Here is a 23,314-nt window from a genome sequence, read left to right as displayed (position 1 = left end):
GAGCAATGAAATAATTAGGTCTCAATACATTTTAAAAAAATGGCAAAAGCTATAGGTGCATTTTAATACTTGTAGATGCTAATTTCAATAGGATTCTGAAGTTTTGAGGTTGCACTGAGTTGCAATTCCTTTCTGTTCATAATACTCACTGCTACCACTCTGCACAAAAACCTGGTACGGCTGCCATAGTAACCGTGACATTGCAGGTACTGAGCTGTTGATTTAAAAATCACTTAACTGTGTTTGGGGAGAGCTGCTGTCCTCATGGGGATGAGCAAAGAACTGGGCTTCTTCATAAGCCTCTACCGCTACAAGCTGATGGCTCTAATCCTGGAATGAGGGAGGCAGCTGTGTCAGCAGAGCCCTGCATTAAAATCTCTGAGACTCCCACTGCTACACCTGAGCCTGGGTTTGCAAACTAAACTGTTAGTGATGGAGAGGGCACTGGTCCATTTCTGGAGCTCAAAACACCGCTGAGCAGAGTGGTTGTGGGTCAGGCTGCTCACTGGTAACAGCCATTGATCCTTTTGGAAGCAGCTTGCAGGCTCTGTTGTGCCTGAATGACAAAAAGATTGACCTTCTTGGAATTAATGTCTTAAATTGCATTATACATCCCTAGCAACTTGAGCTGGAACTTGCTCTTGCAGCCTCTTCAGGGTCCCTTAGCACTGATGAATTTTTCTCTGTACTTGTTGAAAATCCACAACCTTGCTATTTTATTTCTATTCAATAGGAAGAGAACAGAGTAGCTGGAGACATGGGCAAATCACTGAACTGTCCTACTAATGTCCCGTGAATATTCCGTGCATGGGCCATGCCTTAGGGATCACATTCTGGAGAGCAATACTAATCCACAATAACAATTTAGGAAGCAGAGAAATTACCAGCACAGAAGACTGCATCTGTTGCTGGTGTATGTAAGTAAGTGTTACGTAGAGTAGTTGTGTTCCAAACCACTGTCTGCAGCACCTAATTCTCTGAAGGTAGGACTCAGCAATCACATGATATTTAATATGTGATTAGTCTGTTACGGGAATAAAGAAAACATCACCAATGTCATCAGCCCGCAGTGAGAAGTTCCCATTGTTTTCATTAGCAGATCTACATGCTGAACAATTTCAGGAATGAGGTCTAAAGATGGAATGAAATGATGTTATTTTAGGCCGATTTCTCAAGTTGCAATTTGCATGTTTGCTTTTCCCAAGATTGACCTTGGGTTTGAGAGAACTCCAGGTAAAGCAAAACTACTGAAACCATTATTGTCTGGTGACTACCAGACTATTTATACCAATGACAACTACTTCTAGGTGCTTAAAACTTCTAAGGCTTGATTCCGGCCTACCAAATTCACATGAGTCTTTCCATCCCTGCTAGCAGAATCTGAATTAGGCTTGTACAGCATTTTTTGTTCTTTAAGTTCTGTTCCATGAAGAAAAGTCAATGTTATCATCTCTGTTTTGCAGACGGGTAAAACTACCGTGCAATGAAGTGACTTGCCCACTGCTATGTAAGAGGTTATTTACACAAAATCTTCTGACTCTCAGCTTGGCACCTTATCTCCATAATTGTCCTATCTGTGAATACCTAGTTAACTGCACCAGCTTTAAACATTCTCCTGCAGAGATTTGGCTGAGAGGCTAAAGAAAGCATTCAGCAGATCTCCCAGGTGAGTAGTTTGTTTCACAACTACCTCATTTGTGTGGTTTCCACTTTCTTTTTTTCCTGTCTCATCTGTCTCCATTTGCAGAAAAGTACTTTTAAAATGCCTCGGGTGTTTCCAAGCGAACACTGAATTTCAAAATGAGGGGGAGGGATTCTGAAAAAAAAAAAAAAAAACTTAGGAAAACTGCTGTATTTTGCATTAGTATAGTCTGCTTATTGTGCAGAAGGACAGCAGAGACTGCCCATGTACTTGCTGCGTGGCTCATCTCTTTTGTCATAGCAAATGGTGGCACACTGTCATAGAGGCTTTACCAGTGCTGCTGGTTTTGATTATAAGCTAGAGTCTGACACTGAATCTCCACCTATTTGAACTGCATCTTACGTTCAGACTATCAGTGGACATAATTGTATGATATATTCATTGACCTCAGCCTGTGCTTGGAAATGTGGCACTTCTACAGAAGTGGTTCCTACACTGGAACCCAGTCCTCTTTCCTTAAGCAAACACTGCCTTTCTCCAACAGCTGCCAAGAAACAAGTTCCTGGTCTACCCTTCTTAGCTTAGATGTCTTCAGAAGTTGTGTGTAGGCCAGGGATGGTCCTAACTCACACTGCTTCCTTTTGCGGTTGTAGCTGCCCCTCCTCCTTTGTCTCTCGTGTCTACAGAGCTGTGAAGTTGTCACTTACCCCAACGACTGGATGAGTTGAAAGGCACTCTGAGCGTGGACCATTTTCAGTCCTTACAGGATTGGAAATCCAGTGCCTTTTTCAGTCCTTATAGGAACTTCTGTAGGTCGTAACCACTTTGACTGAAACAGGGCTGAGAGAAACTCCACAATTCATAGCATGGTATCCATGCATATTTACCCATTAGTCAATATCTGGCTACATGAACCCTGCCAGATTCTTTGACATTGTGCTAAAGAAGATGGGGTCTTCTCAGCCCTAGATCAGAAACACAGCAATTAAGAGACATAGTACTGTTTCCTTTGGTCACATTAGGTCACTGGCAATCTCTTCCAGAAGAACACAGACTGTCTTCCTCCTGGCTATTCTTGTTTAAGGATTAAAAGAGACAAGGACCCAGCCTGAGTACCTACAACTTCCCTAAATAGCCATTTGCCATTCCACAAAGGCTTGGGGGATTTCAAGGTTTTGCAGCCCTGTTACAAGGGAAGGGGTTGACAAGCAGGAAGGAGGTAGGAGCAGTTAAGTGCAAAACAGGTCCAGAACTGAGAAAGGAAGTTGCTTGAAAGATGAAGTTCTTTCTACTGGGGAGACCTCATCTGACTAAAGTTACATTCCACACCACCACCCCATGTACACCTAAAAATGAATCTACAGCTTGGTTAGATCTCAGCTGTGCTCTTATAGCCCTGATCCCAAACCTGGGATTGCCATTATTACAGTCTGTGGGTAGTCCCACTCCTCACCAATTGAGAGTGTCCTTTGGTTCTCATTCAGAGCTTGAGGGTAATTTTCATTTGCTCATTTTAAACCCTTGTCACTAAGCCTAACGTGCACAGTAGCTGCCTGAAGTCTCTTTTGAAGAAGGATCTCCATGAGGTCCCTCACAGCAGAGACCTTTAATGCAACTTGGATCCCTGAAGAAAGTAATGGCATGTTGTCCATTGAGCGAGTTAATTACTCTTCTGTTTTTCAGTCTTCTTGCACTTTTCTGGTGATATAAAAGGGCTGTTAATGTGGCAAACATTAGTTGTGTCATACTATGCTGACAATAGGAAACTCTTGGTATGATGGTTTTCCCTGGCTCTTGGGCTAGTGACAGAAGAGTACAGGAACAGAGCTGGCATGGCCAAGGTGAGGGTGGAGAACTGCTGTGCTCTAGCTGTTCTTAGCTACAAGCCTATTAGCTGGAAGGGGGAAGTAGAGCAGCTGTGAGGCTGCTGTAGTTGCTCCTGCGGGACAGAATTTCCCAGTTGTCTTTATTCCAGAGAAAACGGAAAGATTTTACATTCCTTTTTGCATCCTCACTTTTGCATTCTCCTTTTGCAGCATCACTTTTGCCTGGTACTTCTTGTGCTGAGCAAATGATTATGATGAAGTTAAGAGTATGAATCCAAGTATTCAGATAAGAGCTGCTCAGCATCTGAAAATACCCATTGACTTTATATCCCTAAATTTCTCTCTGAGATGTTGCATGGAAAGGAAATATTTACAGTTCAATTCCCTAATCTCTTGAGTCTCATTAATTCAAATTTCACTCCTGTTAGCAAGTTGTCTCTGTTTTAGTTGCCTGGATAGTGTTTACTGCTCATTAATATTCATTGGCCACTCATCAATTGCATCAGTAGAAATAATTTTATTTTTTTATACTAGACTCCGTCTAAACTCGGCTGTCCTTCTTCACTGATTAAGAGACGGTCAGAGCATAATAGCGAATCAGGAAGTAAAGGAACTGCACACTGAGAAAAATATGCTTTTCTTGAGTTAGCACATGGCTATAGTGATTTCTGAGTTAACATAGAATTTACTGACATTGAGAATAGGATTAGTAGCAATAATGCTGTCCCTCTAGAAAATTATCAGAAACATCTATCGCCTATTTTTTATCATTCTTTCAAAGTAGAGTTTGGGGGTAATTGGGGGAGATTTTAAACAAAATACTTTGCTCAGGACCTGATTCAGCAAAATAACAATGATGCTTCTGTGCCAGACCATCTTTGGCTACAGAAATCAATTTTTATGGGCTCCAGAGCCTCATGCAGAATTAAGAAACGTGGATCCCATGGGTAGGGGCTCATTTTTATTGTTGTTAAATCAGGTCCTTAGAGTGAAAGGGATATAACTATATTAAATTAGAAAAAGAATTATGGAGAAGAAATATTAAACCACAGACAAAGGATGATGAAATTATGAAATTATGGCTTGGAGAGTATGGAAGGAAGTATAGCATAGAGAAGAACAGCATAGAAAGTATGGGTTTAAACCTTTGAAAATGAGTAATGATGCATCAGCATGGGCATTACTGGTTTTCAAAATGGCAGTGAAAAAAATCCTAAATTGGTAGGTTTGGGAATTTTTTCTGCTGGAGAGTAATGAAAATTATTTTTTCCCATGCAGACTATCTGAAAAAAAGAAGGTAATTTAACTAAGTAGTTCTATTGTCATACCACGTACTTACTCTTTGCATTAATACCTCGCATCAGGTTTTGTGTCACAACCTCAGTGAAGTTACCTATAGTCTGTGACATTCCTTGTTCTTTTGCATTAAAGAACTGTATTGTAATCTCCTCGGCTGCCCAACATGGAGCTCAGGTTGATGGGAATTGGAGAAAAACTTCACAGAATAAAATGTGACAGTCTGTAACATACATAAGTTGCAAGCAACGTACAGTAATAACAAGTAAATGTTAACAAACAGAGCGAAAGAGAAAAAGAGAGAGAAAATGTGAAGAACATGTAAAAGAATTAAGATTCCTATATAAAAACTCAGTTTTAGTTACCCCAATATTCTAAGGCCATTAAAATAAAAATCTTTATTAGTTCTAGGTATCTTTATTAAAGATTCCTGATTTTTATATTACTGCATATTTTGAAAGTTGCTATGAAGCTTTTCTGAGTAGATATCACACTGATGGACTTCACACTGGCACGAGAGCAGAATTTAGTACGCTACATGAATACGCAGAATCCTTCCAACCCAACCTACCTCTTCAACATTTACTCACCACCGTGTTGACCTGGGTCCCTCCAGAAAGCCGTGTCCCCCAGTAAAGGCACTCCAGTGACGGTGGTGACCGCCTCTCCCAGTACTAACTGGCCAACATAGTAACGTCACTCCCAGACAATATCACCTTTGAGAGGTACTACTTCTTGAAGTGAGGTGACAGTACGTTGGCTGCCTAGCTATTGGTACCGCTAGAGGAAATACAGGAGCTCTAGTTAAGTAGATCCAGTGCGTCTTGCTATTACAGGTATTATTGGATATGTGCTTAATGCAGTGCTGAGAACTGTTGCTCCTGGAAGTGCAAAGAGCTCTGGAAGATCCTTCCTTGTTTTATCCTGACACTTCTGGGGTTTCACTCATACCCGTCCTGGACTTCTGAGAGTCTCACTAACACTGTATTCTGTAGAGCACAGTGGGTCGTTGACAGGTCAGGTAGAGGTTGCAGGAAAATGCAGTCAGGTGACTCATGCTACAATCTTATATTACCACTCTGAGGAATACAGTATGATGATCTGTACAGTATGGAAGGTGTCTGAGACATGGAGCATGGATGAATTAGATTGCTTGTTATTTCGGCTTTGTGCTTATAAACAGACAAGCAAGTAGCCAAAAGGCTTGGAGAAAATTTCCAGCAAGTACAGAGTAAGAGGGATATAAGCAAGTGGACTGGGCACAGAACTGGGACCTCACACCCTAGACCTTTTTGTCCCTGGCCTTTTGTAGTAATGGGTAAGTCATCCTGTCTATCTAGTTCTACTGCAGCAGAAACGTACTTCTTGCAGAGAGGTGCCTTTTGTTGTATCTGTCCTGCAAACACCAGTCGTACTCAGTCCAGCAGAAGGGAGAAATGCCAAGAGTACCTCTTTCGTATCCCAGGAATGCGTTCTGCACTGGATGGCATGAGAGCTGCAGTGGCAGGCACGTACTTGAGAAAGAGGATTTACCATAGTTTCATCTGCCTTGTGCTGGAGGATTGGCACAGGTTGGCCTTATTTGGCTGGAGTGCTTGTATCTGTTTTTTCCCATCACTAAAAGTGCCTCGTGCTCATTAAGTTATTAAGGCATGAAAAGTCCTAAGATTTATTATTTAGTTGTGCGACTCTTTTTCAGCTTAGTGCAGTCCTGCCCCTACACACACTCGTCCCTGCCTGTGGCCAGACCACAGGGGGCTGTGTGGAGAGGTTGTTTGGTTTTTTTTTTGTAATGTCTCACATAATGCCAGAGAAAAGCGGGAAACCCAAAGCGCTGTGCTTGAATTCATAGCTCCTCCTTTTTGTTTTCAAATGACTTGGTATAGAGGATGTTATTTTTTACTCAAATTCTAAAGTAAACAAGCACCATAGTACAAGTGACACCCACCGGTTGTATCTCTACAGATATGACAGATGAATAATTGTACAACAAAGTATTACATTATATTAGTTACAAATTCTGCTTTGTGTGTGATCCACAGCTATGAGATTGCAGAAATGCCACGTGGGGCGGGGGCAAGGAATAGATCCCAATTGCTTCCACCTAACTGTAGGCACTTAACTGAGGATCTTAAGTTAGAGCTGCAGTCACCTGAGATCACTTTGGAGAAAGCCACCTCCAGAGGGCAATTCAGATCATAAATGAGTGAATTACTCTCCGAGACAACCTGACTCTTCTTCCAATATAAGGGCGAACTCAGGCAAATGCATCTTAAGTTAGATGAGAAGAGCTGAGTGTTATTCCTTTTATTTTGAGCTGTTACAATTTCTACATTCGATCCAGAAGACTCCATTTTCAGTGACATTAAGATGCAATCATTACCTCATTTGCTATTTTGGAGTGATGAATTTTGGACTTTTAAAGGCTAGGAAGGCTAAGTATAAGGAGGAAAGAAAAACCATCTCCCTATTATCTTTTCTACTGCCTTTTTAATATTTTTATGTCCAGCACATTTAAACTCCAAGTCTTTTGAGCTGAAACGGACCTAAACTCTTTGCAGTTCTATTGCTGTCTACTGTCCATCTTACAGAGAGGGTCAAAGGTTTTATGACACTAAAATTAGATGAGATTTTTTTTTTTTAACGTTCTAAGGCATTTGATCAGAGAATTTGCTTCCCTGTGGATTGAAGGACCACCACAGTGACTACATACCTATGGCTTTAACAATGCTTTGCTACCCATAAAAGCCACTGAAGTTCACAGACTACAGCGAAATGTTAGGCAGCATAATGGGCCTGGGACAAGAACTGCCAAGAGTCCCCAGCTCCCACTGAGCATTGGCACTAGAATTACAGCGCTCAGCAGACTTCTGACGTTAGAACCGGTGTGTTGCACAAGGAATACAGGTTAGTTAGGTTACGGTGACAGAAGGGATGAAAAATGAAGCCCTGAGAAAAGAGCAGCTCCTTCAGAAAGTGTGAGTGATAAAGCTGAAATGGGTAATTCGATGTTATTTTTTTAAAAGGAGATCAGCTCTCTCTCAGGAAATTGCATTGAAATAATAGGTTCCTAATGTCACAGCTTGCTCCCGTTCATCTGACCATGGAGTACACTGAAGTCACTATAACTATGTGGTTCCCCTCTGTCAGTGATAGACTTGGATTGCTTTAACTATTCAGACATAGGGATAGTTGAGGAATGGGTTACGGAAAATTGTTTTTTGGGCAGGTAAGTAAAACAACAACAGAAGTTTTTCTGAAGCCGAAGACTGTTATTAGTAATGACAGACATTTTCCCTCTCTTCTTAGGTGCCTGAATTCTAGTAATATTTCTTCCATATTTTACAGCTATGCAATGAGTAGAGAATTTTGCCATCAGTACACGGTGAAAAAGGCTGCACAATATGTTTGTATGAAGGTACGATATCCTTGGAGTATAGCTTAAGTGAAGCTGCATGCAGAGGGGATCAGAGAGGTAAGAAATTCTTATTTTAGCCATATTAAAGTCAATATAAACACTGTGTGTCCTGGTGTTGTAAATATATGTATGAAAACAATGAAAGGTTGGGGTAGATCTCTGAACAAACCCAAAATAACCCACCACCTGTGCTTATGTATTATGGATACATTCTACATTGCTCTGTGGCACCAAACAGTACCGTCGACATCAAATGAAGTTATGAATTCCATTCATATTCTAAATTTCTTTTACAGTGTTGGAAAATTACATTCACCATTTCATCTTATGGCAACTTCAAGATGTAACCATGCAGTCAACCTATCCTTCAGGTAAGCACACAGCTCACAGAAGAGAGGGACTGAAGAGCTGAGTAACACTTTCAAAACAAAACGGAGAGCTTTCAAGATTTGTTTTGCACGTTTTGAGGTTTTCTTACAAACTTGTACCTTAAAGTATTTCAGTATGTGTACTGAGATAAATTACTTATACCTGTAGGACAGTGTGTGGTTTGGGACAGAAATCAGCTGAGTTTAAGCGGTTGAAACTGGCTTTTTCTGCTTTACTTCTGTGTGAAGCAAATTTTGCTTTGCTTTTTTTTTATTTTGCTTCTGTTGTGATACTGACGGATTGGAATACTCAGAAGCCTTTAGATAAAAGACACTGCAGCACAGTAGACTATGGTTGACTGATGCTTATTTACTTATGTTCAACCAGTGGCTTTGCCACAGACCTTTCGAGTGATCTCGCTCAATTAAATTAAGCCCTGTGTCAAATGAAAATACTGGAGATTACTTCCATTTTCTCTTTGCTGTCTTCTTAGCTTGTTGGGTATTTGATTGTAATATAGTGGTTGTCACATGTACAACAATGGCAAAAGGAAGCCCTGATCTTGAATGGGGTCTGTAAACAACACTGCAACATAACAAAGTTAGTGGTTTGACATGGTGATGCTAGAACTTGGTCTGTATATTTTAAGTAAGGGGACACCTTGTCCTCTATAGTCTGAGATATCCCCGGGTTGAGGAGTTTTAGTGAAATTGGCCAGGTGAGATCTGCTCCTTTGTATCAGGCCCAGTTCCTCCAGGCACTATATAAGCAGTATCTTGAGAATTTACGGGTATCAGAAACTGCCTTAAAGAAGATTTTTTGTATAGAGGAAATCTCTACTTTCTTAATGCTGCTGGTGAAGGCCCGCTTGTAGCAGTAGCTCTGCCATCCTCTCCTCTGAAGTGCCTTTCCTCCCCTTCTGCTGCTTTCCCAACCACCCATTGATGGGATTGGATGGGATGGAGAGCAGGAAGGGTTGCTGCAGAAAGGGGAGGCATGGTAGAGTCAAAGTCTGACATTCTTTATATCAAATTAAAATCAAGTGCTGTTATTTAAAGTTACCCTCCTGCCAGGTGTAGATTAGCCCAGGACTGAGCTGCTGAGAGTGTTGGGGACAATTTAAAAATTTAATTCAAACCTACCAGAATTTAAATTCAAACCATCTTTGATTTGCCTGCAAATGACCATAGCATCATTGGCAGCAGCTGTGCAGCCTGTGGGCAAAGTTCTGCTCTTTGCATGTCTGTGCCAGGAAAATGCTCCTTAGCCTGAGAGGAGGCACTGGGCCGTGGCTGTGCAGAGCTCTCCGCAGAGCCCCCTTGGCCCTGTGCGCGTGGACCGAGAATGGCTGTGAACTGCTGACTCGGTGCATGAGAGGGCTATAGAGAGATAGTCATATGTGGAACTATTTCATACTTGTCACTGTTTTGTGAAGTGTTTAATCATTCCACCACACATAATATATGGAATTAATAACGTCATGCGATGTCCTTTACACCTGAGCAGCTAAACAGGCTTTTTTTGGAATAACATATTAGGTATACAGCGTATGACCTTATATCACCTAGACACTGTCACACCAAAGCTTTACAGTTAAAAATTACAAGAAATATCTTGGACAACACAGGCATTATTTTAGAAACGTTAGGCACCCATTCTGTGTTCCTAGTACAATGTTAACTGGTTGTTTACAGCTAGATGCTGTTAACCAATCCAAATATTTTACAGTATGGGAAACATTCACTGCTTGCAAGTCTCTGTTTTCATATAATGTGCAGGTTATAGTTTCAGGAACAAGTCAGTGCCTACGAATGCTTCATATTACGTAAGTGAACCTCAACATCCAAGGCAATGCAGGTCGTGTTTTAACAGTTCTGATCTTACTATTTTTTACTTTTCTTTTCCCTATTAGGATGCTAAGAGATGCAGGCAATATTTTTTTGCTGCTAATGGTGCATAATAATTATCAGAAACAGAACTCCAGCAACAGTGTTACCAACACTAACATTTTGTTAGCTGAAGTATGTGTGCTTTGTTACTTCTTAAAATATATATGCTTGCATACGTATATAAAAATAGTCTCTCTTAATTATTGCAGAAATAGATAAGTTGCTGTTACTATCAATACTTCATGGATATTGTGGTAACAGCTGATTTTAGAGCACTGATGGTGGCAAACCAGTTCCACATTGAACCAAAGTTACACGTATTCTCAGGATACCAGTGTGGAATTGCACTGAACTCGTAGAGTTCTTAGTCCTCTAGCTCCCAGAGAGGACCAGGGTAGGTAATGGAAGGAACTTTATAAAGCAAGGGATTTCTGAGAAGAAAGTCACTCTGTAGCTGACTGCTAAAGTACTCAAGAGTCTGGCGCCTCTTGCGTGTTACAAATGGGTAGTTGGCATATTGCTCACAGTAGGAGACACGCAATATTGTTTCTGTCCTATTTCCCTCTTGATACGTGATGCCACAAAGACACCTACTTATGAGGAAGTTTGCTGCTTGGACATGAGTTGTGATAAGCATTTGCAACCTGAGGGGAATGGATGATAAAACCATACGCTTATGCACCAAAGATACAATAGGAAAGAGACAGTCTATCAGTCACGTGAATTGTGATTGGCCTGTTGCAATGGAATAGCCTTTAACAAAAAAAATGAAAGCTATTTACCTTCTGAATGGTTTTTACATAGTTGCACAAAAGGGAAAAGAAATAAGAAAAGAAGAGAGAAGAGAATAGAAAAGAAGAGAAAGGTTCCCACCAGCTCTTCCCCTCCAAAATTAGCATTGGCATTGGTGAAGTCACACACAAAGGAAAGTCTCACTTTCTTTGTGCCTCTCACAATGACATCAACATGCATGGCTATGAGATGACGAGAGAATACCTCACTCACAATGAGTAACAAATTAGAATTTTCTTCAAAGTAAAAAAATGATAACACAAGACCATCATAGGTATATGCTAGCTTTTTCCAAACATCTCTTTTTGACTAGATGTCAGTTAAAATCACTTGACTAGCGATCTGTTCTATCTAATACAACACAGGGGGATATTCTGAACAGGCTGAAGAATGTCTACTATGCAACTTGGCTGGAACATCTGCCAAAAATGAAGTTGGCTTTGTTTTCAACATGGTTATCTACTTTGAAATTACTCCATAGAATAAATAGTGATATTCCATGGGTAGAGGTAGATTATGGGGTTTAAATAACCAAATTGGAGCCCCGTAACTTTATGTGCTATAGGAGGATTCTCATAAAACTGAGATATTCCCATAATTAACCACTAGCCATGGGATATTATAATATATTCCATGGTGACTAGTATTTTTTCCATTTCCCTCCCCCCTCCCAGTAGAATTAGTATGATTAATTTTGCTCCGGTTTCACCTATTGCTAACATGAATCAGTATAATTAAAAATAAGAATGCCATATTATGAGGCGATCACTGTTTAGGCCAAACCAGCCAGTAAGGACCAGTCAGACCTTCTCCAGTTGGCCTTTGCTGCTAGAAGGTTGAAAGAGCTGTAACTCACCAACCCATACTTGCAAAAGGAGCATGTTTTAAAAAATGTGGTTCAAAACTCTTCATAGTTCTAAATGCTAAATTCTAGTGGAATATTATAGAATAGATTGATTTGCATGCCATGGAATAAACATCCTTACAGCTAGTCTTGTCTCAGAGTGAGTCATTTTGCGTTAGTGTCAAGAATTTGAGCTGTTGTTCTACTTTGCAGTTAATCGTCAGAAAGAGACGGGATTGTCTCATGAATATGCATGATGGCATAGTTGTCCCTTCAACTTACTAGGCACCTAGTTTCTGTAATGAGATGTACAATATCTGCCATTTAAAACAGCTGAAAGGTCCCAAATGGGAACAAATGAGAAAGCATCTGGCTGTTTCAAATTCCAGCCCTATTTTGTCAGAAAACACTGTAATTGCTGAGTACTTGGCTCCTACTCTGCTCTGTGAAGCATTCAGCTCTCAGGAGCCTCTGAGATGCATTACACAGTCCAGCAACATAGCTGTAGAACTCTCAAAATTCTTCCACTAGATGTAACAGCTCTTCAAAATATCTTGAGACTTGTATGCCCTTAACCAGGACCAAAGTTTGGGCTCCTAGAGCGTGCTCTCATCCTTAGTTTTGCACATCAGCCTCCACTGTACCATTTGTCCCTGCAACCTAGACTTCACACATATTATTCACTGTGTGATGGTGGGACTAGAATGGATAAATGTGCTACCCATTGCTCTAAGAAAGCAGTCTGGCTGAATCTTAAATCACTACGTGGGATGGAGGTTAACGGTCAGATGGACATTCCTCTAAGAGGTTTCCTACCTGCTCTGTTAATTTCTAAAATTTCTTCTTGGGCCAGTGGGCAAGTGTCGCTCTGAGTACTGTGGTGTGGAGAGTTTACGACAGATTTACAATAATTGGGGGATCCCAGCTGGGGTGGCCTCGGGATATGCTTCTTTTTTTTCTTTGGTAGCTTCTGCTTAGCCATAGCTAAGGAGTAATACATTCCGAAATTGTTCACAATGACAGGGACAGGCATGGCAATGGTCAGCACACCAGCGAGAGCACAGAGGGCCCCCACCAGCATGCCTGACCAAGTCTGAGGATACATGTCTCCGTAGCCCAGGGTCGTCATGGTGACAACAGCCCACCAAAAGCCGATGGGGATATTTTTAAAGTGTGTGTGTTCACTGGCACTAGGGTCATTTGGTTTAGCACCTATTCTCTCGGCATAATAGATCATCGTGGCAAAGATTAAGACGCCCAATGCCAAAAATATGATGAGCAGCAAGAATTCGTTTGTGCTGGCGCGGAGGGTGTGTCCCAAGACCCGCAACCCAACGAAGTGGCGGGTCAGCTTGAAAATTCGCAGGATTCGCACGAAACGGACTACACGGAGGAAGCCCAGGACATCCTTAGCAGCTTTGGAAGACAGGCCACTGAGTCCAACCTCTAGATAGAAAGGCAGTATGGCCACAAAGTCAATGATGTTCAAAGAGTTTTTGATAAATTCCACCTTGTTTGGGCAGAAAGTGACTCTCATCAAGAACTCAAATGTAAACCAGACCACACAGACACCTTCGATGTAGGTGAGAAAGGCTTCAGTCTCTGCTTCCCTGTAGTGCCGCACCTGGGTGTCATTCCCGATGAATTCAGTTTCTGTCTTGTTCACAATGGGGTTAAATCTCTCATGGGTCTCGAGGCAGAAGGTGGTGATGGAGACCAGAATGAAGAAGAGGGAGGCAAATGCCACATACTGTGGAAAGATAGATATGAGAGAAATGTTAAACAGTAGGTTAAGTACAGGGGCTTTGATTCTGAAACACCAGGGAGAGACAAGAGCCGTTTAAATCTCCGAGCTTTCTGTGGGATTTAAGGTTAAGGACATACTGAAATTCTACCTGCCTGAACTTGGTCTTCTGTTACTTCCTGGTCTTAAAGACAGAGCACAGCTTCTAGGACAACTGTCATGCAAGAGTCTTTTTGCAGCATTGTGTCAGTGGTATGGTGGCTGCCTCCCGCTCCCAGCTTAGTGACAGTTGTGGTAATTCAGATCTCAGTAAGCTGCTAGTAAATACTAGTGGCAGTCCCAAGTGGGCTCTACAGCAAGGAGCAGAATCCTGCTTGGCATCATCAGACTTTCTTGCCAAATCCCAGGGACAGGTTGAGGAACAGTCACATATCAAACTGAGCTCTCCTAGAGTAAACATCTCTGTTCTCAGTTCCCTTCTCCAGATCTTTTGGGGGTATGGAACAGGAAGGGGAAGAAAGAGGCTTCAGGTAAGCCTGTCAGCTGATCCAAAAGGAGACAGATCTGTTGGATTTTACCAGACAAAGTTTTCTTGAAGAGATTCTCATTACAATGTAAGACCTGTACCAGAACCAGATGAATCTTTTCTAAGGCTGTTGGATTACAATTTGGTTAATCAAGTTACAGTGAAGGTGGTAGTAACCCCCAAAGTCAATAAGTACTTATCTTAGAAGTATTTGCCTCTTCTGCTTCAGTTCCTGCTTTTCATAGAATCATAGAATAGTTTAGGTTGGAAGGAACCTTTAAAGGTCATCTAGTCCACCCCCCCTGCCATGGGCAGGGACATCTTCAACTAGATCAGGTTGCTCAGAGCCCCGTCCAACCTGACCTTGAATGTTTCCAGGGATGGGGCATCTACCACCTCTCTGGGCAACCTGTGCCAGGGTTTCACCACCCTCATTGTAAAACATTTCCTCCTTATATCTAGTCGGAATCTACCCTCTTTTAGTTTAAAACCATTCCCCCTTGTCCTGTCACAACAGGCCCTGCTAAAAAGTCTGTCCCCTTCTTTCTTAAAAGCCCCCTTTAAGTATAGAAAGGCTGCCATAAGGTCTCCCCGAAGCCGCCTCTTCTCCAGGCTGAACAACTCCAACTCTCTCAGCTTTTCTCAAACTTTCCTCAGCCTAAAGAAGATCTCTTGGTTGTATTCCAGGATAATTGAGGGGTACAGTCAGGCCAAAATTCACAACTCTTGTAACCACAGTTCCTCTGCTCAATCCTCTTTTAATCAATTAAGTAGTTTGCATATATCTAAGAAGTCTCTTTGTGTGTAGGAGTGGTACAGTAATGGTAATACCTCTTTCCATTTCACTCCCTACATCTGTTATCTTCCTGTTTGTCTTGTGTGTCACCTTGGCAAGAGACGTCACGTAAGATATTATTTCACTGTCTTCATGAGCATAAGCAGCTGTGGTAATTAAAATATTATTCAAATATTCTTGTAGTGTCCTGTTATTCATAATGTCCCTTTTTCAGCAGTGTAGCCAAAATAGGGGTTAAAAAGAACTAGTTTCTTCTAATTGTCTGTAGCCAGTAAATGCAGTGCAATAATCTAAAAGAAATTGTTAAAAATAACCTATGTGCTTCAAGCTACTGAAGCTCTCCTGCAATCAAGAAGTTCCTCCTGTCTGCTTTCCTGGGTAGACCTAGTACAGAATTACACTTGACCTTCCATATTAGCAAACAAAGTCAAAAGCAAGGATTTGCCACAGTTTGAGGTGAACCATTTCATAGAATACAGAGAAACTGGCAGAGAATAAAATCACAGAATCTTTTAGGTTGGAAGGGCCCTCTGGAGGTCGTTTGGTACAACTTCAAAGTTGGGCCAGGTTGCTCAAGCTCTTGTCTGGTCCAGGGCTGAATATCTCCAAGGTTGGAGATTCCACAGTCTCTCTGGAACGCCTGTGCCAGTGTTTGGCCAGTAAGAGCACATAAGCTTGGAAGGATACAGAAGCAAACAGGCTCTTTTGCTTTTCAAATCCAATTTTGTTGCCAAAGAGATCAGAACCTAGCCATTGTCACAGATTTAAAAAAACCCAGTACATTCCCCTAAATGCTTCAGGCTATCATAGCATTGTTATGTGATGATCTAATATACGTGCTGATATGTGCTAAAATCAATGTATAATATAAATAGTTGTCTGGAAGATAAACAATCTGGAGGTTAGTGAAATTTAGAAGCAGGACTGCAGGTATCTTTTTATCAGATTCTCTTGTTAAACAGGGAAATTTCTCCATGCACAGTTCCTCCATCTGTAAAATAGGTTAAAAAAAATACCATCTGGTGTTTGTCATGTGCTTTGTGATCCTAGATAAATATGTACAGGTTCTATATGCTTTCATTTTAATGTTACTGACTTTAGTATATCAACAGTCTCCCTGAAAAATAAGTTGAAGAATCTTTTATGTGGTCAAAGTCAGTTTGTGTATGATACTGTTAGCACTCAGAGCTTAATTAAGTAGAGGTTAATACCCCTATTGTCTGAATATGAGTAAAATGAGAAACAAAAAGCATCTTGCACCAAGAACTCAGGAAAATGTTCCTAGCAGCCTCAGCATGTCTGCTCTATTTCAGCCTGGAGCAGATTTTTACTGTAGAGTTGTAGAGCCCTGAGAATTCAAGCTGCAGAAGGAAACGCTGACACTTTGTTAAGTCAGGTAGCTCTCACAGATAAGAAGCAGAGAGGGGAATAAAACCATTTTGCATTTTAAGGGGTCTGTGAAGAAGGCCCCTTTCTTTATGCTGACTCAAAATGCAATTCTTCTCTTGGTGTGCATGAATATCTCTCCGGAGTGAGTTTTTCCTGCTTAGAACAACCTTCCGGCTGACCTTGCACAGCAAGTATCTTGAAAAGTGATGTTTTGCTGTATTAAAGGGAAGAAATAATGAATTCTGACAGGACATTTAAGTTCTCTGCAGCAGTACATGCTAGCAGTGTTATCAGTAGAGAACATCACACCCATGATCTCTCTTGCTGTTAGCCCTCGTGTGTGCACACCTTGGCTTCAGAGGGGAATTAAGAACTTTTAGTCCCCAGTTCAGCAGAGCAGGAAGCACCTGCTAAATGAGCGTGAAGCGTTTGCTTCATTTTATCTGTACTTAACAACATCCAGCGCTCTTTCCCAGGGATGGGCATGTTCTTGAATGCTTTGCAGCTTTGGAAGTGTGGGTCTGCTTTCAAGATTTCATAAAACCATGTCTGAGCAATGGTACTGATAAGAAGAATCCCAGTATTTCTTCTCCAAATTAATTTTTTTTTTCTCTGTTGAATTACTGTCTAATCCTAAAACCTATTTTATATTTGGGAAGTAAAAATGTTCCTTAGTCATTCCATGCTTCAATATTGAAAGACCCTTGTTTTTTGTTTTAGAAGAAAGACTGCACAGACTGGAAGGAGAAGACAATGGAGAGCAGCCTGTTAATAAAGGTCCCATTACAATTCCCCAGTCCCTTGGCTGATCCAAAGAAGTGCAGAAATGCCTGAGAATCAGGCCTGACAATTTGTTCATTGGCACCCATCTCTGATAGATTTATCACCTCCAGCTGCTTGGGATGCAGAAATTCAGCCGCTCGCCGCAAAGGAATGCGTAATATATCATTGGCATAGATTTATGTTTGTGATCCCCAATTTATATTGCCCCCACCCCTTTTTTCTTCTGAATATTTTTCTTTGTTAATTATCTGATATAAGATCTAGCAAGCTGTAAGCAAATTCCAATAGCACCAAATTCAGTGAGTGTGTTTTTCTAAGGAGACCAGCACTTATTCGTGCCAAAGGGGTTGAAAAAAGAGCTCTCTCTGGCCCATCGGCAGAGGCCAACAGAGATCAGCCATCATGCCATCAGCTTGTCAAGTCCAGAGATGAGCAATGCTGGTAAAATCTAGTGAAGACTATGGGACCCGTATGTGTTCTAATGTCTTTGAAAATAAGGCTATCTCTTTTTATTTCACTAATAATGGCCTGAACACTAATCAAACCAGTGGATTGCTCTTGTATTATTTAGTGATTCTTAATCTTCTTTCTCCTTACATTTTACTACAGAATTTCTCTTCTTCCTAGGATCTGAATGGGCTGGGGGAAAGGAGTGAGGATTTTATGAAGTGATGTCACATGCTGTTGAGTTACATAATGGAAGCTAAAATTTTCTATAATCAATGAAAATACCTAGGTAAAGTGTTTGAAGTGATCAAAACTCTTTTATCTGCTTTGACACACGTGAATGATTCCTATTTCACTAGAGATGCTGCTGCCATTGCTTTTTTCTGGCTCTAATACCAACAAAGAAAAATCTCAGATGGTCCAAAACCACAGAAGCTGTAAGGGAAGGCAGAGAGGAGATTTTAAAAGGGAATATTTTCATTAAAATATAAGTTACATTAAAATGTCTTCATTCTGGAGAGAGAAGTTACACTCCTGCATAATTTCTGCTAATAGTGGATATATTTTAATAAGGTTATTTTGAAAGAGTCTAAAAGACGTCATGCCCGTAAGTGGAGAACTTCATGATCTAATTTATATTGCCTCTGATTAAATCTATCTATCTTTCTATCTATCTATCTCAAAGGCCTGCTTCTCCACTGCGCTATGTCTAACCTAGCCATTTTTGCCAGTGCAGTGTGAATATGAAGAGCCAATTAATTCAGAATAGTAGTGTTTCACATCAGCTTTGCATAGCTGTAAAAGGAGCAAGGTAACAGAATCAGACCTAGCCTCTCATGAATAATGAGCCAGTATCTTTCCACTCAGCATGGAAAGAAAACAGAAGTCCAACAGCCTTAAAAACACAAATAAACTTTCCAATACATGAGGATTAGGAGGCTAGGCTCACTCAGAAAAAAGGTCTGAGGATTGGACCAGACAGTATTAAACACACTGTGGCTGTTTACTTCTGGGAATCAGTTTTTAAAACAGCACCTTACCTTGCATTTCTGAGATAGTTCTGTTCTTGGAGATAAGAAACCTTTTTTATGCTTTGTTTTAAACAAATAAGCCCAGTAACCCACCAGAATTCATTGATACAGCGCCTGGAATTGCCAGGCTCCAATGCAGGTGGGCAGTGAAGGCTGGTGATGAAAGCACCGGGACAGAAATCAGATGACTGAGGCTCTTTTCCAACCTCCGCCACTGACACATTCTTAGTCTTCGAGCATGTGTGTCTGCATCTTTCGCACCATCCTTTGTCTACTTTTTTTTAATTGAGATAGTAAACTCTCTGGGGCTTGGGACTGCCTGCCAATTTATGTCTGCCCAGTGTCCAGCCCAACGTATGTCTGGAGTGGGGACCTGGGAAGGGAGACCTTGGCTGAGTCTGTGATAAGAGACACCATTCTTGAACCATAGACAACAAAAAAAGCGGGTGGTGGCAGTGGAAGCAGCACAGCTTTTGCCAGTCAAGTTTCAGTAACTTCGGAGTTTGTTTTCTAGGAAATAGTGGTTTATACGACACACCATTCATAATTCATTCCAGATCACATGTTCAGAATGAGTTAGTAGAATCTGCACGCCACAGATGGGTGCTCTTCTCCTTTGATACTGCTCAGAATCATTTAACAATCCTGACTCAAGCTACATGGGAGAAAAGAAACAGATCATACTCAGAGAAGATTTGCCAGCCTCTCCCTTTGCAACTGCTAACAGAAGTATTTAAAAAGTGATTCTTAATTCTTATCCTTTTGCAGGGAAATTCAGGAAATTCTACCCTTCCCTGAACCTTTGGATGAAAGGCAGAGGAAGATGGCATTTTGTTTGAAGTACATCTGTTGAAGCATCAGGAAATTTTCTATAGAAATGACACCCTCTCTTTCTACTGATCTATTCCGGTGAGTTTTGGTTTTAATGACAAAAATATTTAAATCACTACATCATAATCCTCCTGGTCCTGTTGAACCAACAAAGCACAGGAGCTAAGCAGTTGCTGTCTTAGTCTGTATGAAGCAGGGCCTCTGAGCAGCATGAGAGTTGCTGCTTCTCTCATAGGCGAACCCAGGGCTTGCCAAGACTGAAATGGGAGATGAGAACACTCCCACCATACATCTTTGTCTCCGAAGGAAAAGTGATGGAGCTATTAGTGCTGTGGGGCTTCCAGAAAAGTATGGGTTTTTTGGTTTGGGTTTTTTTTGGGGGGGGGCGAGGGGGCGGGGGAGGAGCGGGCAGGGAGAATAACTAAAAAATCCCAAGTCTAGTAATTTTTCAGTAAGTCTATGGCTGGTAAATGCTGTATATCCTGCAGGAACAAGCTAGGCTCAGAAGAGTTTCAGATCAGTGCTGGCAACCCATGAGCTGGTTTTCTACAAAGCATCAGTAATTTGAATATACCCAGAGCCATGTGCTTATTGCTAGACCTGCATAAAACCCCGTGATTTCCATTCACAAGGCATCTCTTCAAATACTTTACCACCTTTCTTTTACAGTAGTTCATCTGCTTGAGGTTTGTCTCTGAAAACTCTTACACCTGCATGAAGCTGCCAACATTTGCCTGTGACTTGAATCACAAAGCTTTGCCTAGTTTTTATTTTAATCTGAAAACTGCTTTAACCACTCTTAATTTAAAACTTAGTCCATGTATCACCAAAACGTTTAATAATAGAGAAAACTTTTTGCTGCAGCTCAGCCGAAGTATGGGTTAAATGAAAGCTTCTTTAAAATACCTAGCTTTATAACCACTTTATTATCTGTCAAGACTGATTTTCCAGGCTTTCTTAGAGATATGGACCCTGATTCAAACAAATGACTCATTTTGAATGTGCAAGTAATTCTGCTGAATTTTTGAAAGAAATATTGAATCTGTATGACTGATCAAATGACTAAATGTAGGCACATGATACTAACAACCAGATAATGCTGTGGAAGTGAGAAAAAGCTAGGACTCTGTCAAAAAGCAACCCCTGCAATATTTCATTAAGAATCCTAATGTAAGATGTTTCGACATCCTTTGAGCAATGATTATGAAACTGAAATTATTTGCAAGGGGAAAAATCCAGTTCTGCTTTTGCAGGTGTGATATAAGTATATGAGGGCACAAGCAGATGTTACCACTAAGCTCTTCTCTTGAACGGAGAGATGACCCTCTTGGCAGCCTGTCTTCTTTCGGTGAGATATAAGACAATCAATACAGAAGCTTACATCAGCAAACATGCTGGTTCACTCACAAGATGATTCAAATTCATGTCTCTTAGCTGAGACAAATGGAAGAAGTAGGCTTGCAGATAGACAAAGCTTGCTCCAGAGTCAGATGAAAAGTCCACTAGCAGCTCATGGATGAAATGGTTATGTAATGCCAAAAAAATATATGACAGCTTGCAAAAAAATCTTGGAATGCTTAGTGGCACGCAGACATGAAACAGCGTGTTAAAAAAAAAGTGCAGTCATCTGTGGAAAATATGCTTAAGTTATTCGGTGTTGACATTGCAATAAATAAATTAGAAGCAGATCTCTCAAATGTTAGTCCTAGCAGGCAGCCATGTGCTTTGACGAGGTAGTTACGGGGATAAGCAAGACTGCATCAGAACTGGGAGTGTGATATTTCACAGTATTTCTCTGTGACCACATGGCCAGCCAGCTGGTCACTAGGCAAAGGTTGGAATGGTTCTTTGTAGGTCACGGGCAAGTTTTCCAGTTTCATCTAGGATAGATTAAATCTTGTGATTTAATAGGAATGTTGTCACAGAAGAGATGTGAATTTATTTTGCAAGCTTCCTTGCTAGCTCCCTAGTCTGGCTGGTAGTGAGAACTATATGGAGACAGTATGGTGGGAGAAAGAAATGTTTCATATTGCTCAGCAACAGCTCAATGGCAAATTCTTATCTTAACATATATAGATTCCTGATTCAAAAGGGCCCCAAGATTTCTGCAGCTAGGTATATGGGACATTGCAGAAGGAGCTGTAAGTGTTCAAAGTAAGTCTTCCATCTCTTTGAGGGATTGCAGAAATTTACATTTGGTAGGGACCTCCAGATGTCATTCCCTTGTCCCAAAGCACAGTCTTTGATCATTCCTGAAAGATAGCTGTATTGACTGCTATTAAAGACCTCCAATGTTGAATATTGTAGAAATTCTGCAGGGAATTTATCCTGGTGCTTCACCACATTTTATCTGCATTTTTTTCTTCCTAATGCCTAGCCTAAATCATCTTTGCTGTATTTTAAGCTTGTTCACTTTTGTCCTATTCATCACAGACAGCTAAGCATTTAGAATTTGCAGATGTTTTCCTTCTTTTGTAAGCTAACAACCACTAAACATTCAAATGTTGCATGAGTCCTAGACTCCTGTTTTCATATGCTCATGCTTTTGCTGCATAAATTCAATATAATTATTAATCTCATTTTCAGATGATGCCACACACATTTATGCTGTCAGTTCTGTCAAATGCTCTAGAATTAAAGAAACTGAGAAAGTCATGTAACATCTCATATACTGGAACATAAACTAACACATGACAAATGAAACCAGGGAACTTTAATTGCCCATTATTGCTAGGTTTTTCAGTCTTTTTCTGTTAGGCAGTAGGTAACATTTTTTGGACTCTGCACACTTTCTGTTCTAAACTGAAAAGGAGAGTTTTGTAGCAATGACTGGTGGTAGTGTCATGCGTTAGGATTTTCAAGATCTCACCTCACCACCTCTGTTCTAATGCTATTTTATCTCCTGAGAAAATCACACTTCCTTTACCTCTATCTTGCTGCCAGTCCTTCCTCTTGGGAAGAAAAAAGACATTTCTTGTGCAATTCCTTGACAAAGGGGAATTCCTGACTGGAGCTAGGCAGAATCCAACTGGGAAAACCCAAAGACTTTCAAAATCAGCTTAGTTCTGAGGCTTCCTATGGTTTAGAAGTAATTTTTATTTTTCTCCTTCCAAACTGAATAAAAAATCACACACATGCTCATGTTTAGGATCAAGCGCAGCCAGATTAAGGTAGGTATGTATCTCTGACCAAGCCTCACATTTGTTTAGAAGTAATTTTTATTTTTCTCCTTCCAAACTGAATAAAAAATCACACACATGCTCATGGTTAGGATCAAGCGCAGCCAGATTAAGGTAGGTATGTATCAAATCTCTCACATTTTGATTTTGGAAATGTGAAACTACAAAACCTGGTTGACAGGTTTTACTCTCTTGCATGCATACACGCGTGCGCACACACACGCACACAGGCTCTTAAAGTTGCTGACTTAGGCGTTCCTTTGACTTGAATTAGCTGTAGGCTACATGAGTCCTGGGACTCTTTGTGGGGGAGCAAGACACTATTTTTTTCCCTTTTTGTTACAGCTTCTGCACTGGGACTTGCTGAAAGATGGCTTAATTCACATGCTCATGCTTTTAAGGAGTACAGCCTTTCTCAAACCTAGCTTTAGAGTGGTGCTAGGAGCCTTTCACAGAGCAGGAGACATATTTCTGTAGCCTTTCAGGGTCCCCCTCAGTGGGGTTTGATTCAG

At 40.9% G+C, this 23,314-nt stretch overlaps 1 protein-coding gene across 4 annotated transcripts in view; it reads right to left on the bottom strand.

Moving 5' to 3' along the window:
• Window positions 1–23,314, bottom strand: part of KCNC1 (potassium voltage-gated channel, Shaw-related subfamily, member 1) — a 112,968-nt gene that overhangs the window by 4,881 nt on the left and 84,773 nt on the right. For 3 of the 4 annotated variants that reach the window (XM_009583123.1, XM_009583125.1, XM_009583124.1), the window contains exon 2: window positions 12,893–13,826. In XM_009583123.1, the coding sequence (XP_009581418.1) occupies window positions 12,893–13,826 (934 nt within the window). The remainder of the gene's footprint in view (window positions 1–12,892; window positions 13,827–23,314) is intronic. The other variant, XM_009583122.1, reaches the window with a different exon arrangement.

The sequence above is a fragment of the Fulmarus glacialis genome, unplaced genomic scaffold (genome assembly GCF_000690835.1).
Source record: "Fulmarus glacialis isolate BGI_N327 unplaced genomic scaffold, ASM69083v1 scaffold2878, whole genome shotgun sequence".
NCBI lineage: Eukaryota > Metazoa > Chordata > Aves > Procellariiformes > Procellariidae > Fulmarus > Fulmarus glacialis.
The sequence above is the reverse complement of the archived record's forward strand: the minus strand, read 5'-3'. Positions and strand labels throughout refer to the sequence as shown.